Raw genomic sequence first — 25,915 nt, 5'->3', positions numbered from 1 at the left:
CAAAAAACAGGTTTTTGTAGCAGACACGTTTTGACAGAATTTTTTTGGTGGATGTAAAAACTGGAGAAAAAAAATCGACTTACTTTCTTCATTTAAAATTAATTTTACTGTTTACATCACTTTGAATCTAATATTAGCTATTTTTACCGTTTTTTTTTCAGCCGAGTTATTCTTTCGGCCATCGAGCAACATTGAACCACATGAGATGCACAAGCATTTGACTGGCACAGTCTGTCATTTTATATGATGACATTACTGACTATTTAAGCCTGGGTTAGAGAAATTCACTGATATATTGCTGCTAAGATATTATACGTATACAGGGGTCGCTATAAAAAATATATATCTACTTCTAGGACGAAGTAGCATGAACGTTTGCATTTGTATACTAAAACATTCAGACTCCAAGCATTCCTCTAGTAGACAGTACCATACTGAAATATGGTGCAAGTTTGGACCAGGCCGACAGTCAATACGTCCTAGGACAGGGTGTCTCAAGTTGCGGTGCTATCTGGTGTGTTATATTATATAACATGCAGAAAGCACCACAAATACTTTGTGTTAGGGCACAGATGAGATAAAAAGGTTACAATCCAATCAAAGAGATAGTCGCTATGAAACGGCCTCCTTAGTACTGTGCCGAATGCCGATAGTGCTCTAGATAGAGACGGGAAGCACCATCTAGAGTAAATGGTACACCTTTGTTGCTATTACAAGAGCGCCTGGTAGTCCCCATCCCGTGCATGACAAGTAGGAATTGAACGGGAAAGAATTTCCAAACAAAGGTGCGAGATAAGGGTGAAACACTTGGCAATTTATTTTGCAAAGCAAGGACCTCTTGACGAGATCTGCCAAGGTCCTCCAAGTCATGTGTAACATCTTGAGCCAGTCCTGGCTTTTCATTTTACATGCAGGGACTGGAAGCCCCATACTTCTAAAGCAAATGTTGTGTTAGCCGGCCCTTTATTAGTTGGACAACTCTATTAAAAGGCAACTGTCATTGCTTTAAGAGAAGCATTCCGAATGATAAAAGTACTGGAAATGCGAGCAAACGGAAACGGAGCAGAGGCTCTAGAGGCTTTGTGGTCCGACGGGTCCTCTCTACTATCCGTCACGTTCCCATTCTGAATTCCTTATGTGCCCCCGGATGCCAGATAACAAAGCATTTGCTATGAACTGACACAGCCCTAGAATGCATAGTTAAAAAAGCCAAGTGGCGCAAGGTGTCGCTTGACGGCAGTCCTTGAAAGATGAAATGAGCAGCACACCCCGAAAATCATCCAACCCTGACAAGTCAGAATGATCTCAATGAAAAGAAAAATAGGAGTATACTCCATCCACCCCGCCCCCCCAAAATGCAATTCTTCTGAAACCAATGATTAAACAAACATCGACCGTTGTGTAGCATCTAGCGTTCTCCAGTTGTAAGATGAAATGCACTCGGCAGTGAAGTCGGTGAAAGGAAAAGGGCAACCCAGGAGAACTGTGCATGCACCCATCCCAGGTCCATGCCTTTGAAGCAGGTTTTCGCAGGTTTAAAATCGTCTCATGGCATCTGCTGCTTGCAAGTTAGAAATTCGAAGGAGCCAAGTGTGGCCCAGAACTGTGCACAGCATAGGTCTCCACCGAGTCTCTGATATTGTGTTTGCTCACTAAGTTACAGAATGCACGTTGCAAATAAATACATCTGATAAAAAGAAATCCATAAAGTCTCAGTTCTCTTTATTATGTTGAGGCATTCCTGAAGGCCCTGTGACGTTGTGTTGCTCCTGTACGACTGGCAGCGTAGCAGGGTTGTAGATTTCTGAGAAACTGTCATTGTTTGCAAGTGCCCCATATGAGAAGGAGTTGCTGAGTTCAGGCTGGATTGCACTCCCCTTGTCATGCATGTTATTCACACCTGAAAGACAAGCACACATAACATACAGTGAATCTGGCGTGCAGCGCTAAAATAAAAATGAATATTACCATGACACTGCTTTGCTCCTATTTTATCTACAATTACCATAGAACAGCTAACAATCATTATCTATACATACATATATGACAGGGCCTGTCCTAGCGGCCCTGTAGTTATGGTTAAGTTGCTCAACTCATAGAAAGAGCTTGTGCAGCTTATAACTTCGCCACCCACCACCCCCCCCCCCCAAGCCCCTCAGACGAATCCTCACCAAATTTGCAAAAGAAGCGTATGGCCCCCTCAGAACGATTCTGCGAAGTCTGGTGCGGTTTCTTCAAGGGAGGCCCAAAATTTGAGGAAATCCTCAGACACAATGGAAAGATAATTGTGCTCACGGCTACAGCCCAAACTGCTGGATGGATTTTCACCAAATTTGCGGCAGGAGGGGCGGATTGGCCCCAAAAACGTGCTTTCGTAAATTTGGTGCTAATCCGTTCAGAAGTTTTTTTTTAAACAGCCAAAAAAAAGGTAAAAATAAAATAGTGATATCTGGGTTGGGTCCGCAGACACACTTCCCTATTCGTTTTGCGAACACCCACTGGACCAATCGGAGACAAGCGTGATGTCCGCGGGCATCGGACGCACCCGCTGTTTGGATGTTGAAAAGCGTGAGGTGTGTCATATTTTTTTAAACGGTCGCCATGATGGATCCACGGACAGCCGCCTGTGTCCACGGATAGCACAGTGGGGCAAATGTCTGGAAAACACATTTTTTATTTTGTGGCTAAAGGGGGCTGGAAAGGGTGGGGGTGGAATAAAGATGATATGGAGCGGTTTTTAGAGGTGAAAAATGGATGTGCGGGTGCCGCGGTAGTCCGTGAACCCTGCTGTGAGCGAACAGCTTGGAAAAACACATTTGAGGTTATTTGATTGCCGAAAGAGGGCACAGAAAGGGTAGGAGAGTGGGATGAAGATATGGAGCTGTTTTTATAGGTGGAAAAAGGGTTTGCAGATGCAGCCGAGCCCGCAGTCAATTTTGGTGTCCGTGCACATCATTTCAATTGCAAGGGATTCAGGGCGATTTTCTTATTTGAAGGTGTATTGTAGATACTTGTTATTATTATTTTATTGTTTTGGTTCGTTTATAAACCTTTACAATGAAGAATACAAAAGAATAAAATTGATTTTCATTTACATACATACACAAATTTAAGTAAAAAATAAAATCACATTATCAATTTCATATAATAATGCATTTACTCATCTAAAATATAGAATAGAATATACATAGCCATTTAAATTTAGATTTAAGAGAGATCACAAATGTTTTTTAAACAGGCTGTTACTCGTATGATCAGACTACTTGAATTTGCATGCATGATATTACACCATAACCATTCTCTGTTCACAAAGGCCGTTAAATGTACAAATTGCACAAAATATTCAATTCGCTGGGCCATAAGAGCAGGACAAGCCAATAAAAGGTGTTGAAGTGTTACTATGACACCCTCCCTGTTCACAAAGGCCGTTAAATGTACAAATTGCACAAAATATTCAATTCGCTGGGCCATAAGAGCAGGACAAGCCAATGAAAGGTGTTGAAGTGTTACTATGACACCCTCCTTTTTACAAAAGCGGCACCATTTCCCACCTTCATCTATCTTTCTTATGTGTCTAATTTGATTAGTTAACATTGCGTTCATTCTGCAACGCATACATTAATTACGGGTTTTCCTGGAGGGATATTTACACAAATATCTCTCCATTTCCGGAAAGAATTTCCACGGAGAATAAATCTGTTTGTACAATTTTGAATTGGACACCACATTAACAGTTTCTGACCAATCATTACCCTTAATAATTTGCTTTATCTTGTTTGGTTTGTTAATCAGAGTGCAGCGTGCTATGCACAATTTTCCAAGTAGCATTTCCGCCTCAATGTGCAAATTATGCATAAACAGACAAGATGATGTGTTACAAGCACTTGCATACAAATCGTTTCCCCGGGACATTGGACATTTTCTCCATAAAAGAAGTCTTTTCCCATTCACAAGTGATTGAATAGATTACAGTCCAAATTCAGATCGAATCACTTCAATTGGTATACATTTCAGTAAAAAATACAATATTCCTCTCCATAATCTGCCTTCCAAAACCTTTAAGAACTCCATAAAATCAGAGGCAAAAAGTTCAAGACCATACAGGACCCTTGGCATCACTTTCTTCATACAGAATTCCTTCAATGATTTCATCATGAATTTCCCAAACTTTTTTTCAATCAACTGTATTTGCCTCAGAGCTACATCAATTTTAGCATTCAGCTGTACTTTCATAACAGAGTGTGAGCCAGACCCTGAGAAACAATAACCTAAGTATTTAAATGCATGTTGACATTTTATATGTTTACCTTCTCAAAACCACGTAAAGGCTTTCTCAGCCTTACGTTGCTTTCCCAGCCGAATAATAACAGTTTTTGTCGGATTGATCTTTAAGTGAAGTTGGGAAATACATTTTTCAAATTCTGTAATTAAACGCTGTAAACCAACCTTTGTGTTGTCCAAGAGTAATAAATCGTTGGCGTATGCAAGCCATGAAATACGAACATTCCTAAGTTTTGTAGTTACCAAACCTTTGTTGCTAAGAGCTTTCTCTGCCCCACTTGTATACAGATTAAAAATAGTTGGCGCAAACATGCATCCTTGAAATAAACCGTTGAAGATAGGGATCTCAGATGATAGCAGAACCTCTGAATTTAAACAAACAGTAAGCTTAGTGTCCATATAGAAGTTGACAACAATGTCAAGAAGATGAGACGGCATACCCGATGCTCTCATTTTGTTCCACAGAGTGGGTCTGTCTACCAAGTCAAAGGCCATACTCGGGTCCTTTGAGGCTACAAAAGTTGGTCTCACACCATCTCTCATGGCTTGACTTTGGAAACATCGTAATATAAGTCCCCCACAATCTGTCCCACAGTTTTTCTTAAAACCGATTTGTTTTATGTCAAGTATATGGTTTGTCTGAATCCACCCTTGTATGTCTGCTAGAACCATTGAAGCAAACATTTTGGATTCAGGCTCTGAAATGGCTATCTGCCTGTAGCTTGAGGGGCACATACGTGAACCCTTTTTAAAGATTGGTAGTACAATCGAAATGCTCCATGAATGTGGGATACATTTAGTACGCATCACATCATTAAACAAGATACATAATATTCTGGCCCAGTATAATGAATTTTGTTTCAGCATTCTATTTTAGAGATTATTGGGTCCTGGAGCCCCCAAATTTTTAGATTTGCCAATTTGTGCTCTCACTTTCTCAACTGTATTTACAATTGACCACAAATCCAAAATGTCAGTTGAAGGTGTGTATCTCGTTACACCCTCTTTGTAAACATTAGAAAAGTGACTCACCCACACATCACCTGAAATTGGGTTCAAGGCCAACTGTTTCTGGGAACATTCGGTACTAATTATAAGCTTCTAAAAATTGTCTGACTTATTGTCCCTTAGCACTTTCAACATTTGTTCCCCATCTAGTTGTGCAGTTCTACTTTTGTGACTAAACAGCCAATTCGTATAACGCTCTTTGTTTTTTTTCATAGCTAACCGGTCATCTAAATCATATTTGCCATGTTTGCGGATTCTCCTTAGTTCTTCCTGCATTAAAGTTTTATGCTCGTATACCTCAATGTAGCTGCAGTGTCTGTTGGCTGCCTCATATCTGACCGCACTTGCATTCTCCAAAATCGTGATATTAGTGGTTATATAGTATTCGAAATTCTTCACTGAATATCTTTTTACACGTTGGGACAAGGAAGACCCATCATAATCCCTTATCATTGTCGATGTACATTTCTTGGATTTGGAAAAAGTCCATTTAATTCTATTCCCTCAGGGGTTAATCAGAATCGCCTCAGTGTAGTGACTCTGTCTCGGCTGATAACTCTTGCTCTCAATGTCAATGCACAGCATGCAGTGATCACTAACATGTACTGCTTTTACTTCGTAATTACAGTACGTACTTGTTATATGGTTTAATTCTATTGTGGTGGTTATGGCCAGTGGCCAGATTCTTGGGGGCATGGCCGCAAACCACGCTCCCAAGAATATGGCCACTAGCCACACACACTATAGTAATATGTTTATAGTAACTATATGTAATGTAGTGAGAGTATACAGTATTTGTAATATGGTACAATTATATAATTTAAGTGCATATGGTATTTAGGATTGTAGTACAATTGAGGACAGAGCTTCTTGATGTCTGCTGCACCTTTCACACGGTCAACAATTGTATCCGCATTAAACAGATACATGACACCTTTAGCATCATGGACTGGGCACTGGACTAGCTGGCTGATCTGGTTCCTTCACTAACCACCCTTCCCTGCTGCAACTGGGCTGTTTGTACTCCAACACATCACTGTGTACCTGCAGAGCACCCCGGGGTTTTATCATATAATTGTGGCTCTTCCATATCTATTTTGTCCCTCTGGCTCACTTGATGGCATTCTTCTTTTATCATTTCCAGTGTTATGTAAATGACACAGGTTTCCTTAAACTTCCCTGAACTAATTTGTTGACCACATTTTTTAGCTCCAGTTGTCTGACCACCATTGAGGCATTGTGTGCGGCTAACAATCTGTGTCTCAATGGCAGTAAGATGGAGATCTTTTTTACTGTGACACCTGGGCCCTGTTTTTCTCCTACTATAAGGCCGCTGTCTTTGGGCCCTCTATTCACACCATCCTTTGAGGCCAAAAACCTAGGGGTTATCTTGAAGTCCTCTCTCCTTTACTCCTTACATTTTGGAGCTTGTAAAGAAAGCCCATGCTTTTAGTTTGACCTCCTTACAGGCCCTGGTCCTGTGTAGGCTGGACTACTGCAACAACCTCTTTCTTAACCTCTCCCTTTGTTGTCTATGCCCCCCTTCGGCTTATCTAGAATAGGGCTGTAAGATGTTACTTGGCCTCATGACCAGGGATCGTATCGCTGCAGCCCTAAAAGGTGTACATTGGCTCCTGCTAATTGCAAGGACTACAATATGTCCAACTTTGTTTCCCTAAATACTGCCCTGCTAGAGCCCTCCACTGCTGCAACTCCAATAATCTGCTTGTCAAACGCTTTTTGAAACAGAGAGCGGGAGGCACATCTCTGTCTTCGTCCGGTGCCTTTCTTTGGAACAGCCTTCCTGCTCCTCTTATACTTCCAGAAACTTCTGAAACTCTACTTTTGTGTTTCCTGTTTTCCTTAATCCCTTGCCTGCTACCTCATACCACTGCCACAGAGACTGATGACCTGGTGCCTCATGAACCTCACAGTTTCCAGGGCCTAGATGTAGTTGACACCAGTACACCACCGCCCCCCCACCCCACCTCAACACTGCCCTTGTGGGTCTACCGTCTGGCGGATGTGTACCACAACCTTTGGGACTCCTCTGCCCCAAGCAGGTAGCTAGTGGCCTCCCAGTTTGGCATGTCTTGGCACTTTCCTTCTGGGATTGTAGGAGCACTTGGTAATCCCTACTACTCGTTGCATTTGTGCACTTCTTTTGCTGCACAATGCATATGTGCTTTTATAGGAGCAGTGTGTACAATTTATTGGGATAAGCAAATGAAATGCATATGCAAATGATTTGTAGAAAAGTGATAGTTGGTGTGTGGAAGTTTAATATGAGGGACATGTGTTGAGTTTGTTTTTAAACGGATTAGTGTATATATGTGCGACTGTTTCAAAAGCAGGCCATGATGGAGTGCTCCAAACATAACAGTAAAAAGGGTATTTATTTAATTATTGGTCGCTTGTTAGATGCTTATACAGCAAGTAGGTGCTTATGCAGCAAGTAATATTCTGTTTCAAAGCGCCCACAGGGCAAAGGGAGGGAACAAGGGAGTGAAACCCATTAAAACAGAATATTTAAAAGCAGGGAGGGAACAAGATAAAAAGGACAAAACTACTATGCCTTGTGAGTATTCAGAACGTGCAAGTACAACAAGGAAGAGGGTATTGGGGGGGTTAAGTGCTGGGGTGTCTTGGCTCATGGGTGAGCCACAGATGAAGTGCGTGGTATGGTGAGTGCTACACAGCCAAGCCGCCTTAAGTGTAAGTGCAAACTTCCAGGAAGGAGAGTGTGCCAAGGCAAGTGCTGAGGGTAGAGAGGAGCTAGCCAATTGGGTGTGGGAGGTCAGGGGCCCAAGGATGAATAAGGGCCCACAACACAAACCAGAGCAACTGTGAGATTAGGAGAGGAGAGAAGAATGGAAGGAGGCAGTAAAGAGGAAAGTCTTGAGGAGCTAACGGAAATTTAAGAAAGTCCTGCTCAAGCCGTAGAGGCAGGGTGAGGCTGTTCCATAGGAGGGAGCCAGCTGAGGAAAGCGATCAACCACCTATCCTCTGTTTAGCAAAACGCCTTACACATAAAGAGTTGGTGCCAGAGGAACGCAGTGGTCTATACGGAGAGCATTTAGTAAGAAAGTTAGGATAGTGTGGTCCCTGGTGCCAGACAGCCTTGTGGATGATGCAGATGGATTTTAATTTAATCTGTGCAACAACCGGGAGCCAGTGAAGACTGTTTAGGGCAGGAGAGATGCAGTCCCTGGGTTTAAGGCCAAGGTTAAGTCTTGCTGTCCTATTCTGGATTAGCTGGAGGAGTCGCAGGGTGGATGAAGGTAGATTCAGGAGGAGGCTATTGCAAAAGTCAAGCCTAGAGTGGACCAGGACTTGGGTAACAGTGAGCCTCTGGGGCAAAGTGAGAAAAACTGAGAATTCCTTTGAGAAGGAAGAGCTGAAAGTGGGACTTCTTGGCAATGACCAGAGTGTGAGGGAGGAAAGAAAGAGAGAGAGAGGTGTGTTCACTTGCAATCCGTTTTTTTAATTAAATAATGCATGGCCTAGAGAGGGGACTGCAGATAGTTACGAAGAGCCATGGATTATGGTCCTTAGTGTATGCTAGAGAAAAGTATTTGGGACAGAAAATTGTTTCTGTATCTTCTTTTTTTGTTCTCTAGTATACAATTGTCCATTAAAGTAGATGGAGTCTATAAGCTTATTTTTTTTTACTTCTATTTTTTAACAGTGAAAGGTGATTCCTAAAGGAACCTTTTTTTGGTATTTCTTTTATTTTAATTCAAGTATTTATTTATTTGCAAGGCCAGGAAGTAAGGTGGAGAGGGAAGTAAGGGAAGGAGCAGCAAGCACAGCTATGGAGTGGCAGGTGAACAGGGGAAGATGTTGGCCGTGCATTAAATATAAGGTAGAGGGCAGTGTTTCTCATGCTCCTTGATTACACAGTCTCAAAAGCACTTGGAAACTCCCCCCCTCCCCTGCAGAGTGTGTGTTGCAGTATATACAAAGTACAGTTGTCTTTAAAAGATATGGCTCAACAGCCTCTTTTATTGCTTGCAAGGTAGATGGTGGGATTTAGTAGCCTGAGTGGTCGCAGTATTGGTTGAGGAAGATGAGGTAGAGAAAGACCGCCTACTACTTCCTAAGAAAAGAACAGCCTTTCCGAGGGCATTCCGGTGGTTGGATTTGGTGTGGTGGCCATGGAGGTGGTCCTGTGAGAGGACTGCCCAGGTTGTCCACAACGGAGTACACACTCAGTGCATTTCACTTTGGTAGATTTAGCCTTTGGTACACCCCCAACTATGGTAACAAACTGCCACACCGATTATTCTCTCTGGGGGTTAGAGGTATGCATGTCCTCAAACACATCCTTGTGGTTCGCTTTATTGTTTTCTGATTTATTGCACTTCTTCCCTTGCCTAGGCCCCCCAGCAGGTGGTGGTGGCTCCTGAGGAGGAGTGATGGCAATAGCTGGTGCCATTTTTGAAGATAAATAGCAGTTCTGCTAATATTCTTCTAAGCATGTTCTGTGTCCTAGATAGTTAATCGATGAGTAAGTATAGGTGTAGGAGCTGTGCAAGGGTACATTTTCAGCTTCAATCTTCCTAGATCAGCTGAAAATGCAGTTTCAAACTGTTCGCGAAGCACGGACCCGTTCGCAAAGTGCAGACACATTTGCGAACACGTCATCATTCCATGCGTGTGGTCACATGACACTGTCTGGAAAGTCAGCGATGACGTCAGACTTTCGCGAACGTCTGCGAACACAAAAAGTGGAAAAAGTTACAAAGTGTACAGAAGTGTTAGAAATGTTGGTAGGAGGTGGAGAATGGCACAGTTTTAAGTTCAAACATTCTACATCGGCCAAAAGATTCTGCTATATTGGGGGTATGATATTAGGAAGTCGTAGCAAATTAGGGTACACTGGTAAAAACCCATGAAATGGAGTGACAAAAACATTGTTAAAGGGATGTTATGATTAAGTTGCACTAAAAAAAACCTATGACATTCAGTGAAAAAATCTGGTTAATGGGACGTTAATGTTACAAGTAAACCGAAAAACTGATATGACATCACATATCTAGGGCAGTTGTTTTTGTTCACTTACAGTCAGAATATGAAAATTCAAAAGGTGCTATATATCTAGACGTTAACCTCGTTGTATGTTGTTAAAGTACTTTCCTTAGGGGTTGGTCTCACATCATGGTGCACATACACGAGGCGATAAGCAGGCCTCAAACACACAATTAATTTGCATACATGAAAATTAACTTTAATGTTATTGACATTTTCTGGTGATGTTGTTTCTTCCTTACTTTAGATTCCCTGTATGTGCCTATGATTTGTATGCATTGTGGGTCTTCATATGTATTGTTTGTATTAACACAACTGTGCAGCAAGTCTTCAATTGGTAGCTATTTATTCCATGTTTAACATTACTCAAAACTCTAATAAGTTAGTGTTCATTATTTTCCAATCCAAAATAACATTTAAACAAAAAAGGTACTTCTATGGTGTATGCTGCAGCCATTGCCTATGTGTATGTCTGATTAGGTTCCTGTATTAACAACAACACTCCAATATGTTTTATTTAGATGAGTATATTCTTTAATACATTACATAGTTTGTGAAAGGTCTCCCGATCATCCCTGAAATCTTGTTACCAACATTATAAACACAACCCCTTGTATGAACTTTTCATCAACATTAATTTCATATGCGATGACATCAGTGATGTCATCCATGGCATTGTGATGTCATCCTTGATTCCTTGGTGTTAGCTTTAGCAGTGCACGGTGGTGGCCTGAGTTATGATTGTTTAGCTTACCATAACTAGAACATTTCTGGGGGGTTTCTGTTTTACTTGTAACCATAAAGCCCCTTTAACAATGTTTTTTCACAGAATATTTATATGTATATATTTCCCTATTTTTACTGATTTTTAAACAAATACAGATGCCAATTACCCAGTTTCCTTTCAAAATGTATTTGCAAAAACAAACAAAAAACAGGAAAAAAGCATAAAGGCAAATCTCTTACTTTGCTCTCCAGATTGCTACTAAAGTATTGCAAGCAAATGGTTGCACACAGTAATACAACACACCGGCTAAAAAGGGAATTAATTTCCATTTGCAGATGTTAAAATGGCTGTAGAGAGGTTGTTCAAATCAGCAGCAATAGCAGGAGCAGCCATTATGTTTTTAAGATGAAAATGTACCTAGACTTTATGGGTAGCCAAGTTCTATAAGCATCCACTCACAGGCATGCAAGCACTACATTTTTCATAAAAATGAATGTGGAAAAATACTACTTGTAACTGATATTTTTACAGAAAAAACATAAATGGAATAAATGGATAAATACAGATATAATAACCAAAAAATAAATATAGCTACAGACCAAAATGTTTAACAAAATAAACACCACAAAACCACGAGCCTTAGATACATATGATCAATTAGATGGCCTGTGACCAACAAGCGCTTTAGTAGAACATGCAGGACACTTATGAAAATGACGAAAAAGAACTTATAACGGTTAGCACAATTCTATCTAAGGAACAAGTTAATTACCTGTAACTGTTGTTCTCCAGCATGGGTCTGGCATGGATTCACATGCTCATGAATATTCCCCGTCGTCAGGCTGGGAATCCTCAGTAAAGAAAAAACCAGAATCAGTTTCGTTTCTGATCTGTCTTTCGTAGTAGTAACCAATCACTGGTCTCTGCGTCATACTGACCACAGCCAATGACTGCCCTCTACCTAAGCCCCGCCTCTGGCAGCCATCTTCAGATTCGGTAGCACGCGAAGTGGCAGTATGACAAAGTGAAGAGCCGCAGAGGGGTAGGCGGGAGGGTTCGCATGTGAATCCATGCCAGACCCATGCTGGAGAACAACAGTTACAGGTAAGTAACTTGTTCCTTCTCCAGCATGGGGTCTGGCATGGATTCACATGCTCATGAATAAAGAATACATAGCAGTACACACATGCACAACCACGGGAGGTGGCAAAGTCTCAACATTAAGCATTACATCAAACTCAACATTAAGCATCTTACCTCCTCACCAGGCTCACCTCAGGCGAACAGGTTGCGCAGCACTGCTTGGCCAACCCTGGACTCCTCCCTGGAATCCCGATCGACGCAGTAGAATTTCGTGAAGGTGTGCGTCGACCTCCACGTAGCAGCCCTGCATATGTCCAGCAGGGGCACACCAGATAGGAACGCCGTGGTAGCTGCGATCGCTCTGGTGGAATGGGCTCTCGGACGGCCAGGCAGCGGTCGGTTTGCCAACCGGTGACAGTACATGATACAGCCGGAGAGCCATCTGGAAATGGAAGCCTTCGAGAGAGCCTTCCCCTGATTGACAGGTCCAAAGTTCACAAAGAGTTGTGACGTCTTCCGAAAACACTTCGTGCGGTCCACGTAGAACTTCAGCGCTCTAGCCACATCCAGCGAGTGCAAAGTCCTCGCAGCCGGCGACGAAGGCGATGGGAAGAACACAGGCAACACCAAGGGTTCGTTGAGATGGAAGTCCGACGGTACCTTGGGCATGAAGGAGGGGTGCGTCCTGAGCACTACCCTCGTGTCGTGAAAAGTCAAGTACGGGGCCTTGCAGGAAAGGGCCTGGATCTCTCCCACCCGTCGTGCGGAGGTGATGGCCACAAGAAACGCTGTTTTCCACGACAGAAATTTCAACGGGCCGAGTGCAGAGGCTCGAACGGAGGTCCCATGAGCTTGGTCAGCACCACGTTGAGCTCCCACACCGGGGCCGGAGCCTTCACCGGCGGGAACGATCTGAACAGTCCCTTCATGAACTCTTTCACCAGACGATGAGACCACAAGGACGTCCGCCCCGTGGTTCTGGTGTATCGGGAGATCGCAGCAAGATGAATCTTGATGGACGCGTGTGCCAGTCCAGCTTTGGCCAGCCTCAGCAGGTACGGCAGTACTTGGGGAGCCGTAATCCGTAGAGGGTTAATCTTCTGTGCGTGGCACCAGACAGAGAACCTCTTCCATTTGTGTCCATAGCATTTAAGAGTCGAGGACGCCCTGGCCTTTGCAAGAACCTCTCTGCAGTCGGCCGGTATGTCGTATCCTCCAAACTCTAGCGCTGCAGGAGCCAGGCCTCCTTCCCTGGAGAGTAAATCCACGTCCACCGGCAGCTTGATTGGCGGGGACGCTGACAAGTCCAGAAGGTCCGGGAACCATATCTGCCTCGGCCACGCAGGTGCGACGAGGATCATCCTGCACCGTGACCTCTTGAGCTGGTTGACGAGCCGGATTAGCAGTGGCAAAGGAGGGAACGCGTAGAGGAACAGGCCCTCCCAGGGGAACGAGAAAGCATCGCCCATGCTCCTCGCCTGGGGAAACCTGCTGGCAAACCTCCGGCACTTGGAGTTCGTCGCCGTCGCGAACAGGTCGATCTGGGGTGTGCCCCACCGTCGGAAGAGGCGATCCACTAGATCCTGCCGTAGTTCCCACTCGTGGCACGAGCGCAGCTCACTGCTGAGTGAGTCGGCGATGGTGTTTTTTGTCCCTGCCAGATGAAACGGCACCAGAAACATCCTTTGGGCGACGGCCCAATGCCACAGGTCCTGCGCTTCCTTGGACAGTGCTGGTGACCTGGTTCCGCCCTGTTTCCTGATGTAAAACATGGTGGTGGTGTTGTCGGTGAAGATCCTCACCACCTTGCCCTTGAGGGACGGAAGGAAGGACCTGAGAGCCCAAAACACTGCACGGAGCTCCAGGACGTTGATATGTAGGGATTTCTCAGTCGGGAGCCAAAGGCCTCTTGCGTGCAGATTTTCGGTGTGCGCTCCCCACCCTTCCAGGGAGGCATCCGTGGTCACTGTCTCCTGGTGGGCTGGGGTCTGGAAGTCCATGCCCGCCGTCAGATGCGCGCGGGTGCCCCACCACCGGATCGCTCGTCGGAAACTCGTCGAGTGTGATCCTTTCCTCGAAGCTGCCCGTCGTTTGGATCCAGCGCGCGTCCAGGAACTCCTGCAACGGGCGCATCCGGAGCCTGCACATAGGAATGAGGTAGATGCAGGAAGACATCATTCCGAGGAGGGACTTGATGGACCTCACCTTGGCCGCGTCGGCCACCAACATCCGCTGCACCTTGCCCAGGATGGTCCTGGTCCTCTCCTCCGACGGGGAGGCCAGAAGGGACACTCTGTCGAGCCTCGCTCCCAGAAACAGTGCGTCTTGAGCGGGTACCAGGTGGGATTTGGCGTAGTTCACGGAGAATCCCAGGTCCGTGAGAAGTTGGACGGTCCTTGCCGTGTGCTCCACGGTGAGCTCCCTCGTCTTGGCTCGGACGAGCCAGTCGTCCAGGTAGGGGTAGACGTGGATCCCCTCGTGGCGCAACTGCGCCGCCACCGGTGCAAGGCACTTGGTGAACATCCTGGGTGCCGACCGTAGTCCGAAGGGGAGGGCTTTGAACTGGTAGTGACGCCCTTGGACCACAAACCTGAGGAATTTTCGGTGCCCCTTTAGGATGGGAATATGGAAGTAGGCATCCTCCAAATCCAACGACGACAGGAAGTCTCCTTCCTCCAGCTGACCCAGGACGTGCTGGAGGGTGACCATCCGGAACTTCTGTGCCTTGATGAACTTGTTCAGACGTCGCAGGTCTAGGATAGGGCGCCATCCTCCTGTCTTCTTCCTCACGAGGAAGTATCTTGAGTAAACTCCGGAGCCCCGAAGCCTCTTTGGGACGAGTTCGATGGCGCCCTTCCTGAGCATCGCCTTTACCTCCAGGAGAAGTTGAGGGACGTGAAGTTCTTTCCTGGCCACGGGGGGGGACGCGCGGACACCTTCTTTGAAACTCGAGCGCGTGGCCCCGGGCTAAGGCGTCCAGCACCCAACGGTCGGTGGAGATGGACTCCCACACGCTGACGAAGCTCGCCAGCCGGCCTCCCACCGGGGTGCTTCGGTGGGGGCCCGACCCCACGGCCGGTTCAATCCTGTTTCGACGAGGCTTTGCCGCCTTGACCTCCTTGGCGACGACGGCGGGGTCCGCCAGACTTGCCTCATCCTCTGTAGGCCTCCTGAGACGACGAGCGGGCCGCTTGACGGTAGGTGGAGAAACCGCCGCCGGAACCTTTGGAGGTGCCCTTGCCTCCGCTGCTCCGAAAGGGCGTCTGTTGTTGCTGCAGAACCCCAAGGGCCCGGGCCGTCTCAGTGTCCGCTTTAATGGCCTGAAGGGAATCGTCCACTGTTTTCCCAAACAGGTTGTTCCCATCGAAGGGCATGTCCAGGACTCTGGTCTGTACGTCTTGACGGAAGTCCGTAGCCTTGAGCCATCCACGCCGCCTAAGGCAAACGCTGTTGCCCAACTGGCGAAACCCAGTGTCGGCGATGTCCGTCGCAATGGTGATGGCGTGGTCCGACGCCACCTCACCTTCCTGTAGGATCTCCAGGGCATCCGCCCTCTTGTCGTCTGAAGATGGCTGCCAGAGGCGGGGCTTAGGTAGAGGGCAGTCATTGGCTGTGTGACGCAGAGACCAGTGATTGGTTACTACTACGAAAGACAGATCAGAAACGAAACTGATTCTGGTTTTTTCTTTACCGAGGATTCCCAGCCTGACGACGGGGAATATTCATGAGCATGTGAATCCATGCCAGACCCCATGCTGGAGAAACATCCTCTTTCTGAACAATATATTTGCCTAAGTGATTTTTGGTTCATGTTAAAGTACTTCATGGTCTCGATGCCTTTTAAAAAAGGTGGAACGCGTGAGCTTTCCAGTTTTACTGTTTTTTTATTCGAAGAATCAGAGGAGACTGGCTAAGCGTACCAAGACCAAATCTGCGAAACCATCTGATGCTGCATCAGAAGTGGTATCCTTACGCCAAAAGAAAGGCTCAAAAAGAGCATGGAAGGAAGTGGCCCGTACTAAGAAATGCCTGCTACAAAAAGAGGGGGGACTGGATCAATGGTTATTGTTAGGCAGAAACCTGTGCAGTTCCCTCTGGGACCACTGCAAAAGATTTAAGACTACAGGCGTTTGGCAGTAAACCCACTTGGTAGCAGTCCGTACCACACAGATTCACTGTGGTAGCTGTGGCTGAGCAGTCAGACTTCCCTCAAGAAGAGTTAGGCAGTATATAGAGTATACAAAATAGGTACAGAGGCACAGTAGTACAAGCAAACACTGACCAGAGCTAGGTGTAAAAGTATATAATTATTTATTTAAAAGACACACTCATAAATTACACTAGCACAGAGAAAGGTAAGTAAGTCAAAACACAGTCACTATTACTTATATGTACATCCCTAGTTATTTGTTGGACAAGTCTAAGTTAACACCACTTATTTACAAACAGAGGTAAGCGCTTAACGTCAGATGGCACTCCAACAAGTTAGTTAAAAAGGGAGGGAAAAAGGCAGAAGTAATGAAAACAGCAAGGTAAAACACTTTTCACATAAGGTTAGAAAGGCAGTCTCTATTGTGGAGCAAGGAGATTTGGTTACGCGGCCCACTTTAGGGAGAGCCAGGCGAAAATATGCTCAAGATCACACAATGTCACAAGTCTTTGCAGGTGAGTCGAAAAGGTTTTCCTAAGTTTAGTTAGGGTGTCCCAGGCTTACCCAGGTTCGAGAGCCGAGGGCTAAATCTACCCCGTACAATTGGTGGCAAGGGAAGCCGGGCGGAACACAGTACCTTTAAAAGTGGAAAGGATCCTCCAGCGGTGGCAGTTGTTCCTGGTAGTGGGTGCAAGTCGCGGCGTCGTCCAGAGGAAGAATGATCTCGACGTGGAGGAAAGCTGAGGGTCGTTGCACTACCAGGGAAGAGACCAGCCGTGGAGTTTTCCGGTTACAAAGGATGTTACCCCTCTTTCGCGGTTGAGGTAAAAAGTGGTATCCCGGTTGCCGGGGTGCTTGGCACAGGCAAGGCGGCCACGAGATGCTTCGGGACGGCGAAAAGAAGGCAGAAACTGGTTGTCCCCACCAGTCAAGGGAAGGAGACTCTCCAGACTGGAGATCTCCTCTGTCGTTGGGAAAAGTGGTGAGACGGTTCCGCAGGGCTCCACCGGTGGTGTCGTCTTGGCAGGTCGGCTCGGCTTCTCCCTCTTCGGCTTCTTAGGTCCTGTGGCGACTTCTGAAGAACCAGTCCCAAAAACCCTGCTTTTATACAGCAAACCCCCATTCATACAGCCTAGCTGTCACTCAAACATGCTAAGTGGTGAGCGGGGTGGCTCACCACTTGGGCCAATCACACCAGAGTGCAACATGAGTTGGCAAGGCAACTCTGTCCAGGGTGCCTAAACCCCCTCCCACACCCCCTGTGGTACCCAGACAGAATGGCACCACTTTGGAGGGCTTCTGTGCAGAAAAAAGTGGAACAAAGGCTCGACTCGGGTTCAGGGTTACTGAAGTGAACCTAGACGCCATTTTGGCGGCGAGTTCTGGCAAAAAATCCCAACCGGTGAATTTATATTAAATAAATAAACCGGCGGTATCTTTAACATTGCCCCAAAAAGTGGTGCATTAAAATCAATGGGAAATCCCATTGGGAAATATTCCGGTGGAATATTTCCGTGGTATCCACTGCCACCAGCCAGAACTCGGCGAGGGGGGACGGGATAGTACCCCCTCGACAACAGACCCAGGGGCAATCTAATTGCCCCTACCAGTACCTCCACAGTATGATGGTTTGTACTGGTTAAGTTCCTAAGTTAAGACTAGTAAAGTTAATGGTGACTTTACAGACCCAGGGAGACAGTAGTCAGTCCCAGGGTGTGGAGTCTATGTTTGGGGGTCTGTATGACACCCCTGTGTTACTGCACTGAGGGTGCTGTGTAACACACATTCAAAAACCAATGATAGCCTATGGGAAAAAAATACCCCATAGCCCATAAGCACATAAGCACATAGCAAGTCACAGAAACACTCTCAAGTCATGTCCAAGAGTGAGGGTAAAAGAGTCTCACTCTTGGCAGGAGACAAAAATAAACCCCAAAAAATCCAGCAAAGCTGCTGGGGGACTCACTAGGTTAGGAAATTCAGCCTAAACAGAGAATTCTCCCTAACAGTTATGCCCATCTACTGAAGAACAAAAAGCTGACGGAGCTATAGCTATCGACAGGTCAATGTCCTCTGCTAATCTCACAGATTTAGTGGAGCTCATCAGTGCGGACAATCAAGCCCTTAGTTCGTGTAACTTGAAATCTAAAAGTAGAAATAAAGTTCAGTCTAACGGTTGCTCTGATAAACCCAATGATCAACAGTTGAGGATGGACGTCAAAATCCAGTTTAAACATTTGGGCCAAAAAAGACAGGAAGTCATGGGCAAGTAGAACTACCTTTCTGAATTATATGCATCGGATTCCTCAGCTTCAAGTCCTCAATAATGATGATTTCCTCTTCTTTCAATATCTGCCAGCCACGAATGCCAATACATCTTTACTCTACTGTAAAAACCTGGGGGCAGTCACTCTATTGCATAGCTTTAAAGATCTCCTAAAGAATCTTGGTATTCAACTGGATGCTGACAGAGAGCAAGGATCTGAACCTGCCAAATACCAAAGCGGGTACCATTGGTTCCAATATATTCCCGACTAAAAAGAACATCCTAAATACAGGCAAGGTGCAAATGACTGACATCCAGGCTACTTTAAAATGACTAGCAGAATCCCTGCTTGTTTTTCTATGGAGCAAGGAATGATTCGCCTCTATTCTTTCTGGGAATACCTGTGGGTTGACCCATTTGTTTGAGGCTGGGGGTTCACTCAGTATTTTGACTCGCAAACAGATCTTCTTGATAGAGGAATCTTGGCTGATGGACGAGATAGTAATTGATGGCTACACCACCTATCAAATTAAGGCTAAGCGTGGTGAGACTGGGAGACCCTATGGGGGCTTGCTTGTTGGGGCAAATCATTGTATGAACTCCGGTAGGATCCCAATTATTAATACCGAAAATCTATTTGCAGTGGAAGTCGATCTCACTCCCCATAGCCAGGGACGCCCAGTGCTTATTGTACATAACTACGATCCACCTAGTGGGAGGCTGATGTTGGACATCCAAGGGACTCTGAATGAGCTACTTATTAGCTGGTCAGCTGGACATGGGGTTGATGAAGTAGTGATTGGGGGGTGACCTAAACACCCACCGTGTTTGTCTTGAAGGTCTGAAAAGTAAGAACAGAAACGTGGCTGAGTATAGTAGCCCAAAGCAGCAGGTCAGCAATTATGCAGTGGTTGGACTAGATTATGGGGCGGGATCTTAAAATGCTGAATGGACGAATGAAAGGTGATTGCCCTGGCAATTTTACCTGGCGTATGATGAATAAGCAAGCTACTTTGGATTACTTTTGTGTCACTTCTCAATTTCTCCGGAGATTGGCGGATATGAGTGTGGAATTTAACAAGTGTAGTGACCATGCAATTGTGGAAATTAGAATTATTAATTCCTTTAGACCCACAAATAATAACCTCGAACAAGTTGAAAGAAACCAGGCTGGGAATCGTATGGTCTTCTCTCAATATTATGAATGCTGCGAGAACAACTCATAACCACGGGCCATCTATTCTTGCTAAATTTAGTAGTAAGGGATTAGAGGAAATGAAGCAGGGGATTGTTGAACTCTCGAGCACGCATGCTACGTCAAACACTGTTTTGGTTGAATATATGGGAAAGTCTCAGCACTTTGATAGAGAGGTGTGTGATAGAAAGCGACGTATGAGACACAAGAGGTTAGGACTGATTAAACGTAAATGTACCAATGCTAAGGACAGACTTGCTTTGATTATAGTTGGCAAAAATGCATGTAGAAACTGGATTGGAGAATGGAGGCGATCACGACAGATGGCAGAGTGGCAGTGTATGATAAAAGTACTTGCAGAGAGGGATACAAGAGGCATCTGGCAGATCCTGGGTGAAGCAAAAGGTGGTAAAACTAAAGTGACCCTTATAAAGGACGAAGATTGGGTTGACTACCTAGGCTCACGTAACAATCAAAAGGTGGAACAAGGATATTTTGGAACATATGATATAACAGCAGGCTTAACCCAGCAATAGGATTAATTGGACATTAAACTATGCATTCAAAGGCTAAAACCTTCCAGGGCCCATGGCCATGATGGGCTTTCAAATATAGTCATAAAGCAGGACCCGGAGTTCTGGGCATCCATATAGAAAGCGATGTTTAAGAAAATATTAAGTGAAGCCCGAACCCCTAGGTCCTGGCAATCATCTATCTTTATTCCAGTTTTTTTTTTAAAAAGGGGTCACCCCTGGATCCATCCAATTACAGGCTCTAATCTATGCTGGACTCCACTGGTAAGATTTTTTCATCTCTTATCTTAAAGGAGCTGCAACTATGGGCAGATAACCAGGGCCTGTTGGATAGGTTTCAGGGGGGGTTTTGCCCAGGCTATTTAACGTCACATAACCTTCGTGTTATGGACCAGCTAATTTCGAGAGCAAATAAGAAGGGTGCCCCAGGACTTTATGCATCGTTTGTCGACTCTTCTACCGCTTTTGATCTGGTATTCAGCAATCTGCTGTGGGTTAAAATGGAAACGAAGAGCAGTCCCCCTAGGTTACTTCATTTTTTAAAGCTATTCCTCTCGCAAACCACATCGGTTCTTAGGTTGAATGCATGAAGGTATGGTCTCTAAGCCCATTAAAATAGGTAGAGGGGTTTAACAGGGTTGTGTGTTTGCCCCTTTTCGTTTTAGCTTCTACCTCTCTGACCTTCCTTGTAAAATGTTGTTTTCTAACTGCACTCCTCCTCGTCTGGGTAAAGATCACTGTCAAGCCCTAGCATACGCAGACGATCTTATTGTGCTGGCAATATGCTCAGGAAAATGGCCTGCGTATAAATAGTAGTAAGACCAAGTTTATGATATTTACCTCCAAGAAGGTTTGGTGCCCTAAGCTTAGACCCCATAGAGAGGTGATTGAATATGTGTCAGTATTCAAATACCTCAGAGATGAGATCTCTACTAAAAATGGCTATACATAATTTTAAGAGGCACGCACTAGGCGAGCAGCCCAATGTATTCCCCTGATACACCGGTTTGTAGTGCGCACAGGGGGTTTTACTGTGGAGGGAGCCAGACGTCTCTATATCCAGAGCCTGGCTCCATCTATCGTATATGGGCTGGAAAGCCTTTCCTTGGGCGACCTCGGCAGGTTACAACTAATCGAGGGTAGATTTTGGAGGAAGATTCTGGGGCTCCCCCCCATGCGGCCCAACGGAGGTCATCAGGTTGGAGATGGGACTACTTTCCCTGGAATGTATGGTACTTAAAAAACGGGTGGCGCTGTATCTTTTTACTGAAACCTGTGGGGTGTCACATTTTTTGTATGACCTCCAACGCCCTGTCTCCAATCTGAAGACTGACCAGGTTTTCGAGCAAAACATCCTTGAACTATTCGTGCTACTTGGTTGGTCTCCGGACTGGGAAAGAGCCTGCAATAGTAAGAGGCATACAGGAACATGGAACTTTGGGACTGGGGGAGGAATTTTACCCATTTATCTACACTGAGATCATACAGTTTTATTGCTGAAAGGTTGTATACCTATAGGCAACCCCAAAGGTATCTTACTATCTGCCCCTCTAAGAACCTCTGTAGGTGCTTACTTTTACTGCGCCCAAATAGGATACTAGTTCTGGAGATATTGGAAAGATCTATTAATATCCCAAGGGACCAACGCACCTGTCGACTCTGTAAATATCAACAAGCCATAGAAACCCAAAAACATGTGCTACCCGAGTGCCCGGTAATGGGCCCGCACTTTACAAAGTACTCGGGGGAGTATGTGTCTGAGCTTTGTACCATTAGTACAGACGATTTTTGGAGAAGATGCTGTAATATGCAGAATAAAAAGCTGCAGACTGATGTATACAGACTTTGGTTGATTGCCTCCAAGCTATTAGACAACGAATTGCTGTTGGAGCCGGGGGAGGTCTGCATTGCATCTGAATTAGTATCATGTTTTAGGTGCAAAAGCGGACTACTAGTGTTATTGGTATGAAAACAGTATTTTAGTGTTGCTGGAACTACTGATCTATGATACCGATATAAAAAAAGAATTGTAAAGCACTAACTAATCAAATAAGGAATGTTTAATGTCTGTGACGATATCTATGTGTGATTTTATGTATGACTTACTGATAATTGTATGAAATTTGTAATATGACATGTGATACTTTTTTTCTGTATATTTCTGATATTATGTGTAAAGTTTTATACTGAAACACATTAAATAAATAAATAGAAGACTAATTCACACTGAGCCTGCAGTATAAATATCTCCAATAGCATGTGTTATGATTGTAAAGGTTTTGGTCAAAGTCATTGAGTGCACAAAAAAAAAAAAAGAAACAAGGTCAATTCGAGACCACCCATTCAGGCAAGGAAAACACACTATGAGGCACAGATGCTAGGCATATTCCGCCATCTAGTGGTAGGTCAGTAATATTACAAGTTGTTTTTTTCAGATTTAAAAGTTGTTGACAGAGATGTTTGTTTGTTTATTTATTTGTATAGCGCTCCTGACCCAGGGGTATATGGGCGCTTAAACATCAAGTTACAGGCAAAGGTAGGGAACATTTCTACAGTTGTGAAGCATATGTATAGTTGACATGAAAGCAGTTAGTGCAGATGTAATAATAGTTCCGGACTTACTAGCCCATCCCTACTTATGGTGGCACCTATACTGCCACTCTGTGTCTATGCCCTCAGATTCGTTATTTGCAGTCATTGGTAGGGTCCAGGACTGTAAACAATATATCAACGCATAAATCTGCATTGTAGACCCCCTCCAACACAATACTACAATTCTACTCATCGACACACCCACTCCCTCCCTCCTTCCCTGCAGCTCTCTGGCTGGCCTCTCTTGGCCCTCTTCCTACTCCCACCTGCAAGGCTAAAAACCTCTGGGTCATCTTCGACTCCACACTCTCCTTCTCTCCTCACATCTCTGACGTCTCTAAGAAGTCACACTACCAGCTGCACCTCCTCAGATGTAGGCTTCCTTTCCAATCCTTCCCCCAGAAGCTCACTGTCTACAGAGCTCTGGTTCTCTCTAGACTAGACTACTGCAACAGCCTCTTTCTAAATCTGCCTGCCTCTACTCTCCGCCCTCTGTAACTCATCCAAAACAGGAATGCAAGACTTGTCCTTGGCCTAAGTCCAGGGATCATATCCTCTCCAGGACTGAAATCTCTGCACTGGCTCCCAGTGGCTGCGAGGATTATGTTCAAAGCACTCTGCATTGTACACAAGGTCTTCTGGAGTCTGGGCCCGCAATACCTTCAACTCTCTCTTCCTAAATATTTTCCTTCTCGAGCTCTTCGCTCATCCGCCTCCAACTCCCTCAGGGTCAGTCGCTTCTCCAAGCAACAAGTTGGTGGCAGATCACTCTCTTTGGCAGAGGCCTCTCTCTGGAACAGCCTTCCTGCCTCCCTGAAACTCGAGGAGAACCATCTCAGGTTCCGGAAGCACCTCAAAACCTTCCTCTTTGCTTCTGCTTTCTCTCCCCCTCTCCCCTGCTGAACTCCCTACTGAAACTGCACTGGTTACCTGGCCAACCTTTCTGATCTCTGGCCCAGGCTCTGTCAATTGCCCACCTGGACTGCCCCCCTGGCAACCCCTGCTACTGGGGACTGTTTTCTTTACCCCTTCAGTCCCCCTACCAGCACTTATGCCTGCACTTCCTTGCACTTGCCACAAGCTGGCCGTTATTTATCTATTTATTCCACTTTCCCATGTACTGCACTTTTCCCTCTGCTTTCCCCCTCACACTTTTCCTTTCCCACCTTCCCATGCACTTGCGCGATCTGAATGACACCTGGCCTAGTAGGATCGCTGTCTGTCCCACTTTTGTCCCCCCCCTTGCCTCGTCGCGCCTTGAAACACTTGTGTATAGGCGCGTTATAAATGCCATATCATATATTCAATGAAGCAAAGAGCAATCGTTGAGCGTCCCAAACTAATTGTGACCTTTAATATAAAAATATTGCTTATTTTTTTTAATAAGCTCCTATTAGGTTGCCTCATAATCAACTATTTTCAAAATTCCCATAGCCGCTAGGCCTGTGATTAGTATAAACTTAAAGCTATAGCGGAATTCTATACCGGCTGTTGGAAGACCCACAAACCCAGGTTGGCAGCCCAAGAGTATAAAAGAGTTAGGATGAGAGATTCTTTTCAAGTCAGTATACACTGCAGATAAGGGGCCTCATCACAAGTTGGGTGGAGCTGTAAAATGCGGCGGTAAGGCTATTGCCGCCGCATTACCCGCTCCGCCCAATTGGGAATTGGGCGGAAAGTTGGAGTTTTCTGACTGTTTTCAGCGCTATTAGCGGCGAGAAACCCACATTGGGTGAAATGGACCCAATGGGAAATGGGGATTTACCTCCTTACAATTACTCGTGATACTCGTGCAAATTGTGCCGGACCGAGTAGCGGTAACGCTAATTGCTTTGGGCGGTATTCCGATGCAATTACTGCCGGGATACCGCCCAACTTGTGATGAGGCCCACATACTGCAAGGCAATTTGCAGCAACGGAAACACCATAAAAACGCCCACCAACACTCCCCATGGAACGGATAGACTTCTCTTTCAACTTCCATATGGGAGCATGGAAGAGCAGAACCTAAGTGAAAATTAAAAAAGTGATTCAGCGGAAGCAGCACTCTAAAAGGTCCAAAAAAAATTTATCTGTTGCAGCAAAAAAAGCCATGAGTCCTGCGAATGTAGAGAGGAGGAACCGTCGACAGGCGTGGTCTGGCAATAGCCCAGGGTCTAACAGCAGATTTAACAAGCCAGCCCGAGGACCAGCGAGCCCCTTGCTCGGAACTGTACAACAATATCAGTCTTTATTGACTGGTTTCAAGGAATCTCATTGGTTGCTGTTCTGGTGAGATCTGAGAAGGCGCCCCGCCCACTCGCCACGCACTGACCAATATGTCCATATTCACATTCAATAGGTATTAAAGCGTGGTTAGAAATAGCAATAGGCACAATTGTTATTGCTTCAAATTTACATGTCAGAAAAAATAGCATGAAAACGATGCTCATATAACTGTCAAATTGTTATTTGTAATGTATACATTTCCCGTGCTTTCAGTTCTCTAGTTTCCCATGGGTCTATGGACTGAACATTTGCAGCTGGAACTCTGTTTACTTTTGATGGTGTACAGTACAGAAGCCTCAATGCTCCAATCACAGGGATAATCCTTAATGATAATTAACGGCACATATCTGCATCCTTGAGAGCTGCCTGCTGCGGGTTGATAGTTATGGATAAAACTATACTGTCCTACAAAAACACACTTTTGAAACATGAAGCATAGCCTTGAGCTAATTTGCATACCCACAATGCATTGCTCAGTGGCGCAGAACTGGAGGTGAACTTCTGGGCATGGCTGCTGGGTGGCTCGTTGGCATATGCACTTCTTGGCTGAAATGGCCCATTATCCACTCGACATTTAGGCAGTAAAGGGGACAAGATAACGTTAGTCAGTGTAGTGTAGTGCGGTTCTGTACACGTTGCTAGTTGTAATACCAGTGGTGTTTATCAGCTGGAGATCCGAAAGAATACCATAGACCAAGTAAATAGGAATCTCTCCTCCGCGAAAGAATCTAAGCAAACCCATCTTTGCTACATTTTATAGTTCAACCAAAAGTCACTGTTT

The 25,915-nt window shown here is 45.2% G+C and overlaps 1 protein-coding gene across 5 annotated transcripts in view; it reads right to left on the bottom strand.

The window, feature by feature from the left end:
* Nucleotides 1-83: 83 nt before the first annotated feature.
* The window catches only part of NIPAL3 (NIPA like domain containing 3), a 429,324-nt gene continuing 403,492 nt past the window's right edge, over nt 84-25,915 (bottom strand). For 3 of the 5 annotated variants that reach the window (XM_069622701.1, XM_069622704.1, XM_069622703.1), the window contains exon 12: nt 84-1,900. In XM_069622701.1, the coding sequence (XP_069478802.1) occupies nt 1,713-1,900 (188 nt within the window). In that variant the 3' untranslated portion in view covers nt 84-1,712. The remainder of the gene's footprint in view (nt 1,901-25,915) is intronic. The other 2 variants (XM_069622702.1, XM_069622705.1) reach the window with 1 other exon arrangement.

This window comes from Ambystoma mexicanum, chromosome 11 (genome assembly GCF_040938575.1).
Source record: "Ambystoma mexicanum isolate Mex_15411 chromosome 11, UKY_AmexF1_1, whole genome shotgun sequence".
NCBI lineage: Eukaryota > Metazoa > Chordata > Amphibia > Caudata > Ambystomatidae > Ambystoma > Ambystoma mexicanum.
The sequence above is the reverse complement of the archived record's forward strand: the minus strand, read 5'-3'. Positions and strand labels throughout refer to the sequence as shown.